The sequence below is a fragment of the Coffea eugenioides genome, chromosome 9 (genome assembly GCF_003713205.1).
Source record: "Coffea eugenioides isolate CCC68of chromosome 9, Ceug_1.0, whole genome shotgun sequence".
In the NCBI taxonomy this organism is placed as follows: Eukaryota; Viridiplantae; Streptophyta; class Magnoliopsida; order Gentianales; family Rubiaceae; genus Coffea; species Coffea eugenioides.
In genome coordinates, this window is record NC_040043.1 from 8,462,136 (window position 1) to 8,483,866 (window position 21,731).

The 21,731-nt window shown below is 34.9% G+C and overlaps 2 protein-coding genes across 2 annotated transcripts; one reads left to right on the forward strand and one right to left on the reverse strand.

Annotated features, from left to right (window-relative positions):
• Positions 1-1,532: 1,532 nt before the first annotated feature.
• On the reverse strand, positions 1,533-3,077 carry LOC113782133. The gene is made up of 2 exons (XM_027328044.1): positions 2,262-3,077; positions 1,533-1,836 (listed from the first exon to the last, which is right to left on the reverse strand). The coding sequence occupies exons 1-2, from the start codon at positions 2,438-2,440 to the stop codon at positions 1,533-1,535; spliced, it is 483 nt and encodes a 160-aa protein (XP_027183845.1). The 5' UTR covers positions 2,441-3,077.
• A 4,064-nt stretch (positions 3,078-7,141) lies between these two features.
• Positions 7,142-16,068, forward strand: LOC113783835 (exocyst complex component EXO84C-like). The gene is made up of 7 exons (XM_027330068.1): positions 7,142-7,412; positions 8,297-8,391; positions 9,959-11,003; positions 11,574-12,095; positions 12,876-13,064; positions 15,358-15,494; positions 15,573-16,068. Exons 1-7 carry the CDS (start codon positions 7,311-7,313, stop codon positions 15,820-15,822), a joined length of 2,340 nt encoding a protein of 779 aa, XP_027185869.1. The 5' UTR covers positions 7,142-7,310; the 3' UTR covers positions 15,823-16,068.
• Positions 16,069-21,731: the final 5,663 nt, after the last annotated feature.

A 21,731-nucleotide genomic window follows, 5' to 3' on the forward strand; every position in this document is an offset into this window, starting at 1 on the left:
ATGATAATAACAACACCAATTCTACCAAAAAATTTTAAAAAAGTAACATTATAGTTTAAGAGAGATGTAGAATATTCGACCCTAAAATACTAATTAATTTGTATATATCTGACCCAAATTAGACCCCGATTAGATTTGAATAAGAGTGCAAAACCCAAACACTAAGGATAACTTTTGGTATCATTAATTGTTTTATGTATTCTTATTGCTGTCTTCATATGTAAATATGTATTTTCTATGTTAATATATATATGTATATATATATTGATTGTAGTACTTGAGGCTATTATAGATATTATTAGTTTTCATTTCCATTTTTAGATGCTAACAATTGCAACCATTGTAATCAATTTTCAATTTTATATTTTCATTATGGTAGGTAACATTAAATACATTGGGCCACAGGGATATGAAGCTAGAGGTTGGGTGTGGGGGGAGGAGGGAGGGAAGGGAATGGTAAGGAGTTGAAAAGTGGTGGAAAATGTTGAAGAAGAAATGTGGATTACAAGGATGGACGGAGAAAGGAGAGAAGAAGAAAGGGGATTGCAGGGATATGATAGAGATGACAAAAAAAATAATAGAGAGAGTAGTATTATGACAGAAGGTACGAAAGTTATGGGAGGCATTTGATGACTAGCTAGCGGGTAAGAAATGAGGGAAATGATGGTGATTTTTAATAAGGGAAACTGCACCAATCGTCCCTCACATATCACAAATGTGAAAATTTAGTCCTTCAGAACAAAAATGATCAGTTTTAATCCCTAACAAACAAAAAATGATCACCTTTAGTCATTTTTCACTTTTCCGAACAAATTTTGGCCGGAGCTCACTGGGTCCACATGCAATGCCCAATTTTTAAAGGGTAAAAATGGCAAATCACTGTGTAAAATTCCCCCCTCCCTCTTCCCTTTCCTCTCAAACCATTCTTGATTTCCTTCTCTCAACTTTTCAGAGGGCCAAAGAAGAACCAGCAGTGGAGATTGGAGAAGCAAGAGGAGAGTTTGTGATAGAAATTCAACAAAATCAGAAGTAAAAGTGAGTTGGGCTTTCTTTAATTTACGTATTTGGTTTGTAATTGATTAATTTATTGAACGATTTTGTTCATTTTTTTTTTGGTGTTTTTGCGTTCATTTTAGGCATTGTTCCCATGACTTTTGAGGAGAAATCAGAGGCAACTCAGGCGGTGGCTGAAGTGGTTGCTACAAAGGAAGAGGTTTTGAAGGAAGAAAAGGAGATGGAGAAAGTGTAGCAAGTGAAGGATGTGATTGATGGTGATGTATGCAAAGAACGGAAGATGGTTGAGAAGAGTTCTTCTTATAGGGAAGAAAGTAATTTCCCTTCTGATCTCAAAAAGTTTGAGAAAAAGGCTTTGAATGATTTGAAATCGAAGCTGGAAGAAGCCATTTTGGGGAACAAGCTCTTTAAGAAGAAGTGGCTAAAGAGGCTCCAAAGGAGTCACCGAAAAAGGAAGGTGAAATGAAGCATACAAGAAGTAGATGGCCTTTATGTTTTCTGCACAGCATTCAAATGCCTCAAGTTTTGGTGCATAGGCAGTAGCAGACAAATCCTCTTGCTTCATGTGAAAATTGCCCCTTCAAATCTCTATTCAGTTTCTCAGCCAGATAGCATAGACAATAACCATGATAGCAGGCTTCACCAAATATATGGCGTAATGACTCTCTTATTCCTTTCTGGGAATCAGCAATAAATGTGATTTGCCTGGATGTTGAGACAGCAGACTTGAGTTCTGACAGAAACCAATGCCAATTTTCATCAGTCTCTTCATCAACAACAACAAAGGCTACTAGAAAGACACTATCATTCTCATCTGCAGATGTTGCAGCCATGGTTCAAAGTCGTGGTCGCGGTCACGGTCACGGTCGCGGTCCGGAACGTTCCACATCGGTTTCGGCATATCGGTCGCGGTCTCGGTGAGACGCAAATTTTAAAGTATTTAATATTCTAAAAATTATTAATAATATAAAAAAAGTATGCTAAACAAAAATAATAAAAAATAGCAAAAGAAATGGCCAAGTCAATCCGTCACGATGTAACTCGGCCGATTTCTCATCTTGACTCGGAATAACTCGGAGTGACTCGGTGTGACTCGGCCGAGTTAATCCGTCGCGGTGACGTCTCGGCCGATTTCTCGGCGAGTCAAGTATCTCGGTATCGTTTCGTCACGGTATCGTATCGGTAAGGGCCGAGACGGTGACGACTCGGCCGAGTCGTCTCGGTCTCGGCCGAGACTTCGAACCATGGTTGCAGCCAACAATGTGCCTTGATACTTTGAGTACAGAAGAGTGCTGTCAAGGAAAATAAGAGGCCGACAGCCTTGCTGAAAACCAGATATTGATGCATGAAACGAGACAAAGAGCTTGTGGAAGCTGGAGTCCTCCTTTGTCATGAATGTGGCAATACTACCTGGATTTGTTTCCATTATCTTTTGACAGAAGAAGGGTAGTTGGCAGTAGGCCTCTTTATAAGATCCCTAAAGCTGCTCACGGGCAATCTCCTTGGCATGCCATGCCTGCGAGTAGTTCAACTGAATGCCATACTCACGCTTTATGTCCACGGCAATATCCTTAGGCTTGTAATTTGGAGAAACTTTCGACTTTTCCTTGATGATATTTCCACCCTTGTTGCTCTATAACCAGCTTTTACCGAAGTTCCTTCACAACTATGCTTGGCATTCATTTTCTTGATGCAGATGAGCTGGGTGGTAGCCAATCTGGCCGCATATATTCTCCAAGGGCAACCTTCAGATTTGCATTTGACAGTTACACTGTGACATTTTTGGAGTTTTGGATGATGAGGAGCTCTACAAGAAGACATTTGGGACTGAGGAGAAGCGCATTCAGTTCTTGAGATGGAGAGTCCAGCTTATGGAGAAGGGAATTCAAAAGCTTGATTTCAAGCCTGGCGGTGTCAATTCCTTGCTTCAGATCAATGATCCCAAGAACTCACCCGAGCCATCCAGGAAGGAAGTTCCTGTTGCTACAAAACAAGTTGTTCTTCTTCTCCAAGACAACTATCCTGAATTTGCAGCCAAAAATATGCTTCTTAGTTTTTGTGTTTTTTTTTCTATGAATGTTTAACTAAAGTTTTGCACACTTGGTCCCTCGCATAATTGGTCAACAGTGATTTGCCACTTTTATCCCTTAAAAATTAGGCATTGCATGTGGACCCAACGAGTTCCGACCAAAATTTGTTCGGAAAAGTGAAAAAGGACTAAAGGTGATCATTTTTTGTTTGTTAGGGATAAAAATTGATCATTTTTGTTCTGAGGGACTAAATTTTCACATTTGTGATATGTGAGAGACGATTGGTGCAGTTTTCCCTTTTAATAATTTTGAGAACTCTAAAAACACATATTACAGAGATTTTTTTAAAATATATGTTAAAGTTTATGAAAAATGCTAATCTAAATATAGTCAACAATCTTAGGGGCACAAGATAGGAGAAAGATTTTTTTTCCTAAAAATGGAAGAAAATAAATTGGTTATAATTTATTTTTTTATATTATAAGTTTTGATATATGGGTATAACATAATATGCTTTGTTGGATATTGATAAATTGATTTTTTTTTTTTTTAGAAAACTCTTCTCACCTTACCATCCAACCTAACATTCTCCTTAAATGCGTTAATAATTCCTCTATCATGGAAATCATTATAAATTAAATTTTTTTCAACATGTTAAGCATACACTTCTTTAAAATTTTTAGTCTATATTTATTTATTATGCTGTACCACAATATATAAATATATATACAATATTATTTTGATTTGAAATATAACCTAGTGCATAGCACGGGTCAAAATACTAGTATCAACAAAGATATAAAACTCATTACCAACCATCCACTACACACAACCAAATTTAATCAAAGATTAGCTTCTAGTAATAGGGGACTACCTTTCAATAACAAGAACAAATCAATTACAGTTGATAAAGTTACAGTACCCTTCTAGCAGATTGTGCAACTGCATAATTCACAACAAAATCATAACTCAATTAAAGTATGGAGGATGGAAAAATAGAATCACAAAAGAAGCCAGGAAGTAAAGTTGAGAGAGCCTGTGATCTGATCAAAGAAGGAGAGTGGAATGAGGACTTGCTGGTGCATGAGTTTGAAGAGCAGGACAGAAGGAAAATAATGCAGATACCACTGAGTTTGCAAAAGGTGAAAGATAGGTTCTACTGGGCAAAATCTAGTACAGGAGAATATGCTGTCAAGTCTGTTTATAGAGTGGCTAAGGAAAGGAAAAGAGGGAGTCGAAACACTAGAAGAATTTTAGAACCAGGCAGTAGTAGAGGAGTGGAGTCACAAAGCTGGAAATTCCTGTGGGCACTAAACATGAAGAATAAGCTAAAGCACTTCATTTGGAAATGCATGCGGGGGATTCTACCAGTTAATTCAGTGATTAAGGAGAAGTGTGAGAAAGGTGACCACATGTGTAAGTGTTGTGGTGAAAGTGCTGAGACTTTGGAACACATGTTTTTCTTCTGCAGTAATGCTAGAGCAATATGGAAAGCAGCTCCATTGCAATGGGATGGTCTAGGGGTTTAGGCATAGCTTTTGGCATTGGTGGGAAGAACTCAAGGAGGCAGTGAGTAGAGAGAATGGGAAGGAACACATTTTGCTGACTGTGAACGTATTGTGGCAGATATGGAAGTCTAGAAATGAGAAGCAGTTTAACAATAAGTGTAGAAGTCCAATAGAAAGAGTCAATAAGGCGGTTTTAGAGTGGAACGAGTATCAGATGACTCAAGAGGAGGGAGGGAACGAGAGAAGAGAAAACAGCAGGAAACTGAGGAGATAGGTGCTGGACTAAACCACAAACAAACTGGATTAAGGTAAACACAGATGCAGCTATGAATAGTAAGAGCAACAAGGCAGGCTAGGGCATTGTGGCTAGGAGCTGGCAGGGGAAGCTGATTGGTACCTGGGCAATCCCAACTAGAAGCTGCTCAAGTGCTCAATAGGAGGAAGCAATGGCAATTAGAAGGTCAATGGTGATTGCTAGGCAAATAGGATGGAGAAATGTAGAGTTGAATCTGACTATAAACAAGTGGTGGACAAGTTAAACACAAACGAAGAGGAGGCTAGCATTGCTACCATTCTTCTGGACATTCGAAAACTAAAAGAAGATTTGACGAATGTTGCTTTTCCTTCACAAAGAGGAGAAACAACTCTGTAAGTTGTCACGTAGCAAATTTTGCTATTAGTCTGATTGATATAGCTGAATGGAAGTACGACTTCCCAGTTTGGCTGCTGGAATTAGTCCAAGCAGATTTAGTCGAGCAGTTGCTCTAAGTGTGTACTTTATTTGGGGTTAATAATATGTTGGCTAAAAAAAATATTAAAGTATAATTCATTATTTTCTAATTCATTATATATTCAACTCAAAACACTATTGAGTATAGATGCACGTAGTGAACTTAGTATCTATCAAACAGCAAATGCCTCGCCACTACCAAACATAAATAGCTTTTAGTTAGTAAGACAAATGTCTCCATACATCAAGTGATAAACTGAACTTTCAGCTCCCTTTGAAAATAAACAAATCATATGCAGCCCGTTTTTCTTCATCTATACATATCAGTAAAAGCCACAAATATGTAGAGCTCAATCGAAAACATCTATCTGATACAATCAATTCCAGCAACAAATGATAGCATACTTTACGTATGGATTAGCTGTTTGGATTAACTGCTCCGTTGGAATTAGCTATTTTTGGAGGTGTTGTTGAAAATGTTTACCGTAACAGTGTATATAAAAAACTTTTACTATAAATATTTTTTGAAATATTTAATATATTGTATGGATGAGATGTTTTTTAAATTATTTTTATTTGTGCATTACGGTAGCATTGTATTTGAAAAACTTATTTTTGAAAAAATGGCCAATCCAAACCATATATTCTATATCCATCGTAACCCAAAGTCCTAATATTATTCAATATAACCTTAGATTAGCTTGTAGCATTAGGAAATTGTCGTAGAATAATAAGAAAAGGTAATAAGAATTGACAAAGTTCTGACCCTTTCCTACCACATCCTTCACCTCTACTACAATCACAAGTTTTGAATGGATCGGTCTATTTTTCAAAAATAAAATTTTCAAATACTATATAATAATATACAAATAAAAATAACTCAAAAAAATCTCATCTATATAATATATCAAATATTTTAAAAGATATTTATAGTAAAATTTTTCATATACATTATTACAATAAAATATTTTAAAAACATCTCAAAAACTGAATTAGAGAGTGGTTTCATTTTGAATTCGCCCCCAAGCCTTATCAACGGTACACAAACAACAAGACAGACACCACTAGCGTTCTAATACAGCCCATCTGGTCAGGACACGCGTTATTTTCACTGCATATACTTTTAACTTCTGGTTTTCTTTCAACAACGTCAAAAGACCACAAAGCCCAACAACTTCAGCATAATTACGAAAATGGGGGACGAAAAATCACAGTAGCTGAAACAGTAACTCCTCCAGCCGCTTTTATATTTGTTATTAGGATACCATTTAATCATTTATATTTATTTACGAGTGAATTGTCAAAATCAAATATATACGAGTTAGTCATCGAAATTTTTTTGTTATTACAAAGGTCACCAAAATGGCAAAAAAGGTCCACCGAAGTCATTTTTATCAAATTCTATCAATAAAAATGTAAAATAATCAATAAATCATTGAAATTCAATTATTTTTTGGTAAAATAATCTTTGACAATTATTTTTTTCTCGATAGAATTTGGTAAAATGATCTTAGTAGCCCTTTTTTGCCAATTTAGTTACTTTTGTGTCCACAAAGAAAATTTGATGTCTAATCTGTGCCATACAGCCTTGTTTGAATTGTTATTTTTAAAAATTTTTGTAAAAAAAAAAAAAATTTATAACGATTATATATATTTATATAGATATATATGTATATATAAATTAAAAATATGTTCATGAAAAATTTAAAAATTTTCCATCCAAAAATCGCATTCCATAGCCGTGCACTCTTTATTTAATCATTCATTTACGCGTTTACGAAAGAGAGGCCTAAAGGGTTTTAGCAAAGAAAGTTAAAAAAGAAGAAGAAGAAGAAAGTATTCATTCAAGAGTAGCTCATCAGCCATTCGCCAGAAAAGCGTAGTGAGTTGCTCTTACAGTCTCAAGACTTGAGTGTGTGAGTGTGTGTATTCAAACAGGCAAACATTTCTTTCGTTCTTGCAAATAAACTAACTTCTTGACTAAGAAGAGGAGGAAACTGTGAAGAAGTAAGAGGAGGAGTTGAAGAAATGAGGATGGAAAGCAGTGAAGAAGATGATGATTTCCCTGCAATTGAGAGTGTGACCCCACAGCACAAGATCGACACCATTTATCAATCCAATACGGAAAAGGTAGAAACTAAAGTAAAAGAAATTAAACACCAACGCCATCATTAATGGATGTCATCAAAACCCCATTTCTGATTTCCTCCCCTTCCCAAAATGATGAATTAAAAGAAATTTAAAAAGAAAAGACAGCTTTCTTCATGATTACTCCACTATTTGATGAGTTTATTGGGAAAAAAGCTGTAAATTTTGCTTCAATAACCTTCTGCCTTACTCTATCTGTTTGAAAATCTGGAATTTTTCCCCCGTTTTACAAGTACATTGGATTCTGTTCCATTTGGACTAATTGATGAGTTTCTTGCAAAAAGCTGTAATTTTTTGATGTGAGTTTTGCTTCGATTTGTTCAGCTGAATCACTTTCTACAAAATCTTGCATTTTCGTCATTTGTAAGTGCGCTGAATTCTGTCCCATTTGGTCTAATTGATGAATTTCTAGCAAAAAGCTGCAGTTTCCGATGTCTTTCTTCCCCAATTACACTGCATTTGTCCCTTTTTGAATCCAGTGATTTATATCAAATGTAATGTCAGCAGCAAGTGTGGTTGCTGTGTTTCCAAAATGGGTTTCGGCAATTTCCTGGTTGAAGCTGTAAGATTGCTTTTTTGCCTTTACTTTTTCCAGTTTAAAGTTCTTCTCGGTGTTATTCTCCAACTCCTTTAAAGTATATTAAAAATTGCTTCATGTAATGTTGAATCTAGAGTTTATTAATAGAGCGTACTTTTCACGTTCCCCTCCCCATCTCCCACTCCTACCCCCCGAAAATGGGGAAAAAGAACAAAATGGACATGTTCTGTTAGCAATACGTATGTTGTTGCAGCTGAGATGTTCTAAGTTTATAGCTAATCTTTTGATCTTTTGCAATTGAGTATTCGTATTTCTCTATTTTATGTAGGGCATCAGAAAGATTTGCTTTGAGCTTTTGGATTTAAAGGATGCTGTGGAAAACTTGTGTGGTAATATGCGAACAAAGTACTCAGCTTTTTTGAGGTACTTTAGTGGCACTGTTTAAGTTCTTCTTACATTATACAGCATAAAGTCTCTCTAGATTGTATGATCTCCCATTTTTTGTTGTTTGAATACTTATTATGTGTTTCAGTATGCATATATCTTGTCTCTGCTTTCCTTTCTTGGTGTAGAGGGTAAAAAGTAATGCTAATCTATACTAGCAGAAACTTCTCAAAGTTATTTATTTGCCATGATTGGCGACTTCAAAAGATCTTGAGGATCAAACTTCCTCTTATGTTGAGTTTATTAGCTGATAGAATCTCGGATCTAAAGTACCCCAAATAAAAGACAAACATAATGGAAAATGATTTTAACATGTTTGAGGTGTATAAATTAATACTTCTTAAAATTAGTCTTGTTACTAATTTCTTTTTTTTTTTTTTCAAAATTAAGCCAAACCTGAATTTTAGTAGCTTGAAGTTGTAAATGCAGTCATGCCAACATACAATATATCGTATGGTACAAAGATTTAACCACCACCTTTTGGGAAAAATCATCTGACAATGCACATTTTCGGTTTAGTCTAGCCACGTCTGCATTTAGGGAGGGGTGACATGTAATTTTCCTAGTATCATTTTATGAAGATTCAGTTTCATGAAATATAATAAAGTTCTTGATTCTGCTAATTCAGCTAGCAATCTCTACGTATTTGGTCTATAGATTAGATTATATTTGGATTATATTTGATGTGGTCTTGAAGTTTCAACACCTCTGATACCCTTTTCAAGATATAAATGTAGGATTTAAAATGTGCAGTTTTTAGGCTCTTGTATGGTATATGACAAGACGAGCAAACCTTTCGACTTCCAAGATATATTATATTGTTACAGTATTCAAGGAGGAACTTATGGGAATGAGATTATGACCATATTTCTTCCTAAAAATGATTTCATCAAGACCTCTCAGACAATGCAAGGAAAATTTGAAATGCTGCCTTGACTTCTGGGATAATATTGCTTCATATCCATATTATTTTTGAGGGTTGCCTCATCATTGCTGAAAATTCACTTCTAAGTTTGTGAAATTGTGCACAATTATGCCTTTAAACTTACTTAAAAAGTCTTAGAAAGCTTTTAGTAAGCACTACTTGGGCTTAGTTATGCAAAATCTGTTCTACTGTATAATAAAACTATGCACTATGAGAGCCAAAAATTATACAGTAGGTTTAAATGGAAAAAAATTAGCAACTTATTTTGAGTCAAATAATGTCCTTTGAATATGCTTGTGAAATCTTTTCGTCTTAACAACTTTGGTGCCTGGAGTCTAATGCTGATGGATGAACTGCATTTTTTTTTTTGGAGTTTTGTACTATTGCCATATTTTAGTTCTTACCTGTTTTACTGCTGAACCTTAGAGTCTATCCTGGCTCTATCTGCCAGAAAAGAAAATGTCAGTTCAGTAAAAGCACTATACTTTGTGTTAAATGTTTTCCTTCACCTTGCTGGTTCCATGGCTGCTCTACAACAGCTCAGTTGCCCTGCACTTTAAATAACTTTTCTTGTTGTTTCTGATGTTTCTACAAGATTAAATGTCTAATATCGATTTGCAGATTATGTGAAGAAGTTGTGGAAACGGAGCATGAGTTAAATGATCTACGAAAGCATATTTCTGCTCACGGAATCCTTCTTCAGGATTTGATGACTGGTGTTGCTCGAGAATTGGAAGAATGGACCCATGTGAATGATGACATTCAGGAAGTTGAGTATAGACCTCAAGTCCTTGAGCTTGACAATACCTTTTCAACCGAAGAAGTGGATCAAAGGATGGTATTCTTGGAAAATATAGATGTTCTCTTGGCCGAGCACAAAATGGATGAGGTGATAGAGGCCATAGATGCTGAGGAAAGAAGTCATCCAGAGCTCAAAATTTCTGCTGACACGTCAACTAATGAACCATCTTTCTACAGGACTGCTTTGTTGGAAAGAAAATTGATACTTGAAAACCAGCTTGTTGATACAATTGAGCAACCATCAATTGGCATTGGTGAATTAAAAAAAGCTTTATCTGGCTTGTTGAAGCTTGGGAAGGTTCCCCTTGCACATCAGCTACTTCTCAAGGCATATGGATCACGCCTCCAAAAAAGCATTGAGGCGTTTCTTCCACTGTGTCCTTGTTACCCTGAAACATATTCAACATCATTGTCAAACCTTGTTTTCTCTTCTATTTTGTTGACAACAAAAGAATCTGCTAACTTGTTTGGTGACAATCCTGTTTATAGTAACAAAATTGTTCAGTGGGCAGAATGGGAGATTGAATCTTTCGTAAGGTTGGTTAAGGAACATGCTCCATCTTCTGATAGTGCTACTGCTTTACGTGCGGCTAGTGTGTGCATTCAGGCTAGTCTCAACCATTGCTCTGCCCTGGAACTGCAGGGACTTAAACTTTCAAAATTGCTCTTGGTGCTTCTACAACCATATATCGAAGAAGTCTTGGAATTAAACTTTAGAAGGGCTAGAAAACAAATTCTTGATTTTTCGGGAAGTGATGAAAGCATGCCGTTATCACCTCGATTTGCTTCTCCTCTGACTACTTTTGCAACTTCATCTGACAGTTCGCTTGTTGAAAGTGGAATCAGGTTTATATTTATCATCAAAGTGAGTGACTGTTTGTATGATTCATTTGCCAGACTAAATCTGCTATAAGCTGCATGGGCACATAATTTTGATAGAGATGATGCACGACATGTCTTGCTCTGTAATAGATTGGTTCCCGATTGTAATGTTTTTGAACTAACTTATGAATTTAGTTGGACTTCTTACTGATAGCCTGCTGCTCTTGCATGGGATGTTTTGACCTGGTCTGAGAGTGCATAATTTGTTCCATCTTCTGGAAATTATATTATGCTGCTCAAGATTGCTGGCTGTCTGTTCTGTTTCTTTTGGTTTTGCCAGATGTCTGAATAAGGGTTTTGTACTTTCATTTAAGATTCACCATGTGTAAAATGTTATGCATATGATTTCTTAGATCCTGGGCATGTGCTAGAGAAATTGGGATTGTGGTGGCTTCTTTAAATCTCTTTCTGTATGATTGAATCAGCTTAATTTTCAACTGCTTGCACTTCTTGGGATTCAAGCTTGTTGTAAAAGTTGGTATACGCTTCTTGTATACCAATGATGAGATGCGAGGAACAAGTCTAATGTCTGGGTTTTTTTAACTCATTACAGGACATAGTGGAGCAGCTCACTCATCTGGTCATTTTGCACTTTGGAGGCAATATATTGACAAGAATTTCACAACTTTTTGACAAATACATCGATGTATTGATTAAAGCCATACCTAGCACCTCTGAAGACGAAAATCTTACGGATCTGAAAGATGTCCCTTTTAGAGCTGAAACAGATTCTCAGCAGCTTGCATTATTAGGAACTGCTTTCACTATTGCTGAGGAACTATTGCCAATGGTAGTATCCAAAATAAGGAACATTTTGAATGAAAGCAAGGAAGCAGGAATTGGACCTGTGGAAAATGTAATGCCTTCCGCAAATAACACATTGGAGTCTAAAGATTGGAGGCGTCAGCTTCAGCATTCCCTCGACAAACTTAAGGATCATTTTTGCCGACAATATGTTGTTAGTTTTATCTACTCCAGAGATGACAAAACACGATTAGATGCACAGACTTATTTACAAGAAAAAGAGGAGGGTTTGTTTTGGGATTCTGATCCACTTCCATCACTACCATTTCAGGTTATCCTCAGTCAGCCGATGAAAACTTTCTTAAGTCATTCTACATGTTACACACTTGAAGTGATTTTCCTTTACATGCCTTTTCTGATTACTTTTAGCAACATGGTGATCTGTCATTACATCTCTGAGTAAGTAATTTGAGATTTATCTCTTTTGCATCATTTTTTATACTCATCTTTTTTTATTCGAGAAAAGTGCATTACCTTTGGAGATTGTTCTGGAGGGGAAAATCTTTTACTAGAATATTTTTTCTTTGTCTATCTCTAATTATTTATTTACTTATTTTGGTCTTGTTGCTTGCTACTTTTTTTGTTTGTGCTTATTGGAATATTTATTTTGATCAGAAAGGCAAGGAACTAACTTTCCTTTTCTGTTCACATAGGAAAATTTTTTTTTACTTAGTATGACCGTTTGCTTCCTAAATTCCTGGAATGATGAATTTTTTGTTCTGTTCAGTGAGTATGGACTCCATATTTCTGCTACGCACATAATTGCGGGCAGCAAATCAGAGGCCTCAAGATTTAGAGGTCCTGGGATCAAATCCCCTTTCCTCCTCTCCGCTTCTTAAATCCCGCTCCTCCCCTACTAAATTAAAAAAAAAGAAAAAGAAAAGCCGATTAGAAGGATTCATTTTTGTTTTAGTCATCTATAAGCATATTAGAATGATTCAATTTTGTTTTAGTCATCTACTTTGCAAATATAGTAGAAGAAGAATTCTTGTTTTGGACCTCTTTATTTTGATTTTTGGAGACTAATGATTTTTGTTTGAGGTATATTCAGGCACTATTTGGGAAGCTGCAGCAATTTGGAATTGTAGCTGGAGATGTTTTACTGGGAAGAGAAAAATTACAAAAAGGCTTACTAGCTCGTCTAACAGAGACACTGGTGCTATGGTTAGCAGACGAGCAGGAATTTTGGGGTCACCTAGAGGATGATTCAACTCCTCTAAGGCCTTTAGGGCTGCAGCAGGTATATTTTATCTTGGCTGCTTGTTTTCTTCTAATCCTATTGAAATTAATGAAATGAAAATGGAATTAATTTGAAGATACATGATGGCATGGAAGACAGTACAACTGAATCATTTGTAACCATTGAAATGACCAAATTTGAAAAGCAAAGCAAAAAGACCCAATGTTTCCTTTTCTGATTGGAAATAGTGGAGCTTACACACCTTCTAATTGCAACTGATGGAAGAGTTTGCTGAAAAAAATGCTGGCAATGGCAATGGTGTTGATTTTTGCACCAGACAGCCCTCATTTATATAAACTGTGTACTAATGATTTTTATGGTCAAAACATGAATCTGCAGACAAAATTCAGTGAATAGCATTTTATCCTGTTCTGGGGAGTATTGTCTTTACAAGTACTTGACTTTGAACAAAGATGGACAAGACCTTGTGTTAAATAAATCCATCATTGGATCTCAGTCATGGGGCTGAAATATGGTCTGGAAGAGAGTTTTCAATACAGCTGCAATATTACAATCGGTCATCTCAGACCAGTTCTCAAGCATGCTATTTTTTTCTTACATAACTTGGTTATTTGATTTACACCTTCAAGTTTCATAACTATATCATTTCTCTTTGCAAATTTTAGTTTAAGTTGATATATTATAGCCTTCTCTGATTTTCTTATTTCTATCTGTTCGCTGTTTTGTAAGCCAAAATATATTTAGTCCTGCTAGTTTCATTTTACCTTTACTCTTAACTGAGCTTAAAGTTGGAAAAGTCAATTGCGGAATGGAACCTTGGAGGTCCATTTGCAATACAATTTTCTCTTTTCAAAATTTTTATAAAAGAAATGCAGTTTTAATGTAAATCTGCTTTCTGAGAAACACTTTTTAAGCTGCTTTGAAAAAGCTAAAGCATATGAGAAACAGCTCCTTAGCCTTAGCTCTATAAACATGTATTAGCAGAAATGCTTGAGTAATGCTGCTCTCATTCACTCTTGTATGGGCACCTGTTGTGCAGCAAAAATATATATTAAACGGGATTTAGAATCAGACAGTTCCAGGAGGATTTGGATTGGGGTATTAATGTCATCTTAGTCTGTATGTGCTAATATAACCGAACTTACATAACAAACTTAGATTTGAAAACTTCTATTGCTCAGCTTGTATATGCTTCTGTGTGTATATCTATGTAGAGTTTAATCATTAAAAAGCATTAAGGCCGAGAGTAGCATATCTGTGGGTGGTAAACATTCCTGCTATACGTCCACAAGGTTAGGCAAGCAGGAAGATGGAGTAAAGAAATTGAATCTTTATCTAATACATGAGTGGCTTTTACCTGGACTCAGAAAATAACAAGAAAATAAAAGATGAGAAAAGAAAGAGGAAGGTCTGATCCCATACCCAGGATTACAACTTGGTTATATTATTAAATGTTTCAGGCCAAATGAAGCCAAAAGTTCGAAATATTTCATCAAACCAAAATAATTTTGAGTTTTGAGAATTTATAAGGACACTGCAAATTAGTTATGTGTCTATAAAGTCAGTTCTGTTCGGTTGGCGGCCATCAGTGATCTGCATTAGGTTAGTTAGTTTATCTAATGCTTGTCAAAACTCCGACTGTTTAGGAGCAGAAATTGCTCAGAACTATGCTTGCTACAAGAGAAATCGAGATACATTTGGAACTATTGATTTTTATTGTCTCTCTTTCCAAATCAATCTTTAGTTTAAGTTAGAAAAAATCTTAGGAGCTGGAAATGTATTACAAACGTGGAAGTAATGTTTCGATATTCAAACTTGACTAGAGAATGCTGATTAGGTGATTTTTGCAAAGAAGGAATATTCGAGGAAGGTGTAAATGGGACGAAATAGATGGAAACTGGATGCATCCAATTTTGAATAGGAAGAGTACTATTTATTTGAAGTGAGATGACCTTTTCTCGTGAAATATATGAATCTTGGAATGAAGCATTGTTGAGGAATACTGAAATAGTATGTCAATAGTGACTCTCATGGGACCTTACTTTCTCTCTAGGGAAGAGGTCAAAGATAATATCTTCATCAATCAAGCAAGACAAGGAAATGATATTATGAAGAAGTTTCTGTAGTTTGTACTTAACTTGAGCACCACATTGGTGGTGGACTGTTTATGCTTATGAACTATTGGTTGGCTATGGACGGTTTCTATGATTTTGGCACCTTGATCATTGAGCTCTAACTGAGTCGTTTTTGCAGCTGTCTCATTAGGAACAGCTTGTCTTTACCCATTACATGTTACTTTAGAATAATTTAAACCTTTCCCTCTCCATGACAGTTGATTTTAGATATGCACTTTACTGTGGAGATTGCACGCTTTGCTGGGTATCCAAGCAGAAATCTACATCAGGTAGCATCATCCATAATGGCTCGTGCGTTCAGGGCATTTTCTGCCAGAGGCGTGGATCCTCAAAGGTAATAATTATACTTTGATGATGAAAATCCTGTTGCACTGGTTTATCTTATACTAACAGGAAAGCGCTTTCTTGTCAGTGCCCTACCTGAGGATGAGTGGTTTGTGGAGACTGCGAAAGGTGCAATAAACAGGCTTCTTCAAGGAGCATCTGGTTCAGATACATCAGAGATTGACGAGGATCATATCATCATGCATGATGATGGTATCTCGGACCCTGATGCATCACCATCTTCCCTTTCATCTATGGATGGCTCCGGCTCTGAGTCATTTGCCTCTGCAGAAATGGGTGATCTGGAAAGCCCCGTCTTCTCGGATACCGAGAGCTGATTCATTCAAGCTGTTAACCTAGTCTGGAACGATGTAGAGAGAATTTTGTTGAAGATCTATATGCCTGTGATAGTCTCTCTGTTTATGTATGTCTTAATGATGCTGTTATAGGATAGCTTGCCAGATAGATGTCACTCATTGCATGTTTAGTAGCTCTAGAATTAAATTAAGCATCAGGAGTATAAGCAATCAATCTTGTACAAGTGCTGTTAAACACTTGAGTTGTAGGATTATTATTATTATTGTTATTAGAGCAAATGGTGCTGAATGTCATCAAACAATAGGCTTTTGACCATTTTTGATCACTTAAACTTTTTTGTTAGCCAAAAATGTCACTCAACTGTTAAAAGTGCAACTTTTTGGTCATTCCGTTTGATTCAGGCGTTAATGCAAACAGAAAGGATCACACATGACAAGCACGAGCTTATTTGGAGTGGAGGGATTAAAATGTCTTTGAAATCCTGGAGGGACAATGTGAAAAGATAGAAAATTGTCCTGGGGCAAAAATATAAACATCAAAGAATTAGAGACTTTAGCTAAATTGCATTAATGTCCTTGAACTAAAACTAATTTTCAAACAAAGGTCCTCCAGTGGACAGGCGTATCCAGCCATCATCTACCATCAACAACGGTCCAAAGAACAAGGGATAATTGCAGAAACCTCCCTTGAGGTTTCTGACATTTGCACTGACCTCCCCTGTGATTTGAAAAATTACACTGACTTCCCCTGAGGTTACTAATCCTTTGCAAATTCAGTCCAAATGATTAAAATATTATTTTAGGGAGTGAAATTAGAATTTTGTACCAGATTTGTCCTTTGTGCTACATGTTCAATGAATGACAAAGTACTATAAATCAATTAACAATTAATAAACTTTAAAGAGTATAATTTATGGGCAAATACGCATTACTTATTTAAAGTACCAGTTCTTTACGGGTATTTTACTTTCAAACATTTAATTTATGATAAATATATCAATGTTTGTAAGTAAAATTCAAAAAGTGTTACAGTAATATTCTTGCAAAAAGGAAATTAATAGGTTATTTATTTAATATAAATTAAATATTTTTTTAAAAAAAAGAAATGGCCCATAAAGTATTAATTCTTTATGGCTTTCATCCATTACATGAATAAAGTATTGGCTCTTTATGGGTATTTTATTCTGAATCATTTAATTTATATTAAATACATAAATGCTTGTAACTAAAATTAAAAAAGTGTTATATTAATATTTTTACGGGAGAGAGATTGGTAGGTTTTGTATTTAACAAAAATTAAATATTTGAAAGTAAATGCAAATCTGTATTTGAGCGTAAATATTTGTATTAAATTAAATATTTGAAAGTAAAATACCCGTAAAGAGCCGGTACTTTAAATAGGTAATGCGTATTTGTCTATAGACTATACTCCTTAAAATTTATTAATTATTAATTGATTTGTAGCACTTTGTCATTCATTGGACATGTAGTACAAAGGGCAAATTTGGTACAAAATTCTAATTTCACTCCCTAAAATAATATTTTAATCATTTGGACTGAATTTGTAAAGGATTAGTAATCTCAGGGGAGGTCAGTGTAATTTTTCAAACCACAGGGGAGATCAGTGCAAATATCAGAAACCTCAGGGGAGGTTTCTGCAATTGTCCCAAAGAACAAAGTTAGTAATCAATGTAAAGATCATCCGACTCGAAATAAACCCCCAAAGAAAGATATTTCCATAGAGCCCAATAAAAAACCCAATCAAAACCTATGCAAGATTGGCAAAGGAAGGGCTGGGGCTGCTGTTGCCACCGTGTGACTGGATTATTTTAGTTTTTAGTACAATTTAAACTACATCATGTATGAAAATATATTTTCTAAAAAAATTTCTTGTCTTCCTTATAACTGTCCATGAAAATTTTCAAGGTGTCAATTACTTACCAAAATCCGTCTAAGTGGTTGGCTTTGAGTAGATTTAATTTATCTACACTCTTTACTGTCCCACCATGACCTCGATATAGAGAAACATGGACAATTACTAGATATCAATTCATTTTTTAATCTACATATTTTGGTTTCAAATTTTATTTACTGTCTTTTGATTAAATGGTTATTAGGAGCAAGGGTAATTTTGTCAATTTATGACCTTTGATTGAAATATTTAGTCTTGTTCAGCTGATAGAGGAGGCAAATAAAATTTTAAAAATTTCAAAAGAGCTAAGTGATATTATGAGAAATTTTAGGGGAGGTTTCTAAAATTATCCCTAAAAATATTACACTTAGTAGTTGGGTGACGTCTTTGGCTAAAAACAAAAAACGTTTAGTGATCAACAGCTGTCCAAGCTAATAGTTTAATGGTAGTTAGTGCCATTGCTCTTATTATTATTATTACTACCACCACCAGAGTTGGCAAAAAAGTCCAAAATTCAACAACCCGCCCAACACGCCCATTAATTTTAAAGGATGGATCGAGTCAATTGGGTTATGGGTTTTATTGGGTTAGGTAAAAACAATCCAACTTATTCATTGGACGGGTTAGATTTTTTATTTGGGTACCCAATACCCAACTTGTTTAAAAGTAATTCAAAATAATAAATACAAGATTCAACATACATATGCTCAACTATTTACATTTGGACATGTGTTAATAATTCATTGATTAATTTGTATTCAAAATTCTCATATATATATTTTCAATCAATTTTTTTAATTTTTATTTAAAAGAAAAAAGAAACTTAAAATAAAAACTCATGTTTATTTTACTTTTACAATAGTAGTTAAACTTACTCAACTTCTATAATAATTTATTATGCCTTTTAAGAGTATGTTGCTTTCCTCCCCTTTTTTTTCTTTTTGTTTTGTGGCTGTTCTCAAGTTGCTACTTGCTTTTGTTTGTTAATATTTCATGTACGTAAAATAGAGTTTTAAATTTATTCTAATTGTTTTTTTTAATATTTCGTGATTGCTTTTGTTTGTTAATATTTCGTGTACGTATAATATTGTACAAATTTCTTTTTTAACCTTTTAGCATTATATAATTTTGATTCTTCAAATTTACAAACAAAAGCTTACTTTGTATCAGCTATTTTTTGCTAATTCAAAATAATGCGATCCCGATGTGGTAAAAATGTAGAATAGTTCATGAATGCTCCTCTCATTTATTTCTTAAAAAGTTTGGTATTTTCCTTAATAATTTTTTGGGGACCAATACCAGTACTTTTTACAAGCATATAATATTTTCTGCTTTATATTAGAGTTGTGGTAATTCTAAAAGATTAATATGACCATAGCATTAAGTATGATCCTAGATGATTCTAATTAATCAGGTGATGGATTATCTAATTGTATCAAATCAATAAAAAAATACCTTCTAATATATATATTATATTTATATAGATCATGATATTAACTTCGAATCTATATAGTTGACTTGCAGATTCTATTTTTTTTTGATAAATTATGGCAACTTGGGCATGGCTAGTCCAACAATTTCATTTCGTCTGAAGCAAATAATTTCCCTCTTAATTAATTTTAGCAAGACAATTAATTTTCCCTCTTAATTAGCGAGTCCAAGAACCAAAATGCAGTAATGTCTCCAGTCATTTAATGGAAGAAAACAATTTGCATATTATCCCCAGAATGTAGTTCTGATGCATGGACCTTTCACAACAATTTGCAAAATTTCTAGAGTCATGAATCATAAAATTTTGAGAATATAAGGACTAAAGTACAAACTTATTTTCTATAATTTCAATATTATTATACAACAAATTATATGTCTCTTACTTACATTTTCAAGTATAATATAATCTAGCATTCAATAATTTAAATACATAGAATATTACAATTTACAATAAAATAGATATGAATAGTAAAAGTGCTAATAAGTTGTGACAAAAATAAGTTTCAATCAATTAGTAGTATTAAAAAGTATAAAGTAAACAATTTTTTTAGCCAATCTATTTAAATGTATAATTTATTATCTAAAATTCATAATACAAGCAATATAAAATATTATTCTATTTATGATGTGTTTGCAAAGAACTTAAGAAGTGAGTGTGTGTTTGTGTGTGTGAAAATACATTTATGTATGTGAAAATGTGTTTATATGTGTGAAAAAAATCTTTTTTGTGTTAAAATATATGACAGGTGCCGAACCTGTGCAATAATAATTACTAAAAAGTCCTAGTTACCACCACAATTAATATAGAACAAATCCAAGTACTGGAGCAGGGACCCTAGGTGTGCAATGGGTTACTTGATTCACCCTGTTCCCGAAGAGTTTGCTTGATCCGATATACCAGATTTGTCTATACAAATATTAATTTTGCGTACAATGGCAAGTAGGGTCGATTTCACAGGGAGCGGGTAGGAAATTATTTCTTTCCAAATCAATAAAATGGGGAATGATTATTAGGATGAAACTGAAAATAAAATAAAATAAATAAAATTCAAACGATAACTCCACAAGTACAATTTATTAAAAATAGCAATTAACAAAATTATACCCAAAGGATCAACTGCTCAGGCACGGTCCAATTAAATGATCATCGATGCAAAGATATTTCATCCATTCATTACTAGGTTGGTTATAGTTATCAATAAGCTCTGACAACCAGTTCTTCCTTACTTTTTTGGCAGTCAAGGTACGACCATTGACTGCTTCCCTAACCAGATAACAACCCTAGGTACGACCGTAGGAATTTAATTACCCAATTGCATTAAAACTAGAAGAACCCAACCCTAACCAATAAACACGCTAAGAGGGTTTATTTAAACTAGATCTTACGCTTCCCCATCATAAAGCCAATTATGGTGGCTGCCACGAGGTGTTAACTAAATGAACAATTACGGATTTTATTTAATTAACGTGGCAGTAGACTATTAAATTAAATCAAATACCCGGCCGTTGATATTCAATTAATAAAATTCCCATGAACAATTATTCAGGAACGCACGAATAGCAATAAATTGGAAGAAAATAGTGAAGATTCGATTAGATCTCACAGGTATTATGGACCGCGCCCTCGCGTCAACCTTTGGGTAGAGGAGGAAATTAGCCGCTCCTCATCGCATCAATTCACGTGATTCAATTGACATCATCCGCACAATTACCAAGAATCAATTGCCCAAAATTGGGGAGGATGAATTAAGTGAAGAAACAACCGAGAAGGCCCTGACTCCACCTTCGTTTTGGAGCCGCAATTACAAAGCAAAAGGCTAACCGAAATTGTCCAGAGCAAGCGTAAAAGTCATAAAAGGAAAATAGCCGTCTGGCCTATTCTAATTGCTACCGAAGAAGAAAGAAAAAGGGAAAAAGCGTTTGACAGATCTGGGAAAAGAAAACTAAAACTAAGGTATTGATTGATTGTGAATCTGGCTTTTCTATTCTTTTATAGCCGTCGCAGGAGAAAGGCATTAGGAACAAGGCTTTTTGTCCAAGGGCTCTGATCTTACGCATCTGGTACACGTAGACCGGGTTTCTTAATTGGGCCTCTTGCTATTGGTCCCGCGGATCCGGGTTTTCGGTAACATCTACCTTTTCTGGCTTGGCCATGCCCTGAGATGAAGGATCTTCTGGAAATTTGCCCCAAGAGATTACTTTTAACGCCAATCATCTATAATTTATACAAATATGAAATATGAGCAAAACCTCAATACTTAGCACAGTAAGTAGCCAAAATTAGGACAGAATAACAGTGCAAAATGTGCCAAATAACTGCTCTATCAAATCCCCCACACCTAGACAATGCTTGTCCTCAAGCATTTCGGAGCTCAGAAGTACAACCAAGATAGCAGAGGTCATGCAGTAGTCTATACTAACACAAGCATCCCTTCTTCCTAACAGTGTTGCCAAAATTAAGACATACCGGACAGGTAGTAATTCACAGAAAATATATGAATACTAGGAACGCTCAAATCAACATCAC

Coding starts and splice junctions, on each gene's coding strand:
- LOC113782133 (XM_027328044.1), bottom strand. CDS start 2,440: ATGGAAACAAATCCAGGTAGTATTGCCACATTCATGACAAAGGAGGAC. Junction 1,837..2,261: donor GGCACATTGTTGGCTGCAAC/CATGGTTCGAAG, acceptor CATGGCTGCAAC/ATCTGCAGATGAGAATGATA.
- LOC113783835 (XM_027330068.1), top strand. CDS start 7,311: ATGAGGATGGAAAGCAGTGAAGAAGATGATGATTTCCCTGCAATTGAG. Junction 8,392..9,958: donor AAGTACTCAGCTTTTTTGAG/GTACTTTAGTGG, acceptor ATCGATTTGCAG/ATTATGTGAAGAAGTTGTGG. Junction 12,096..12,875: donor TTCCATCACTACCATTTCAG/GTTATCCTCAGT, acceptor AGGTATATTCAG/GCACTATTTGGGAAGCTGCA.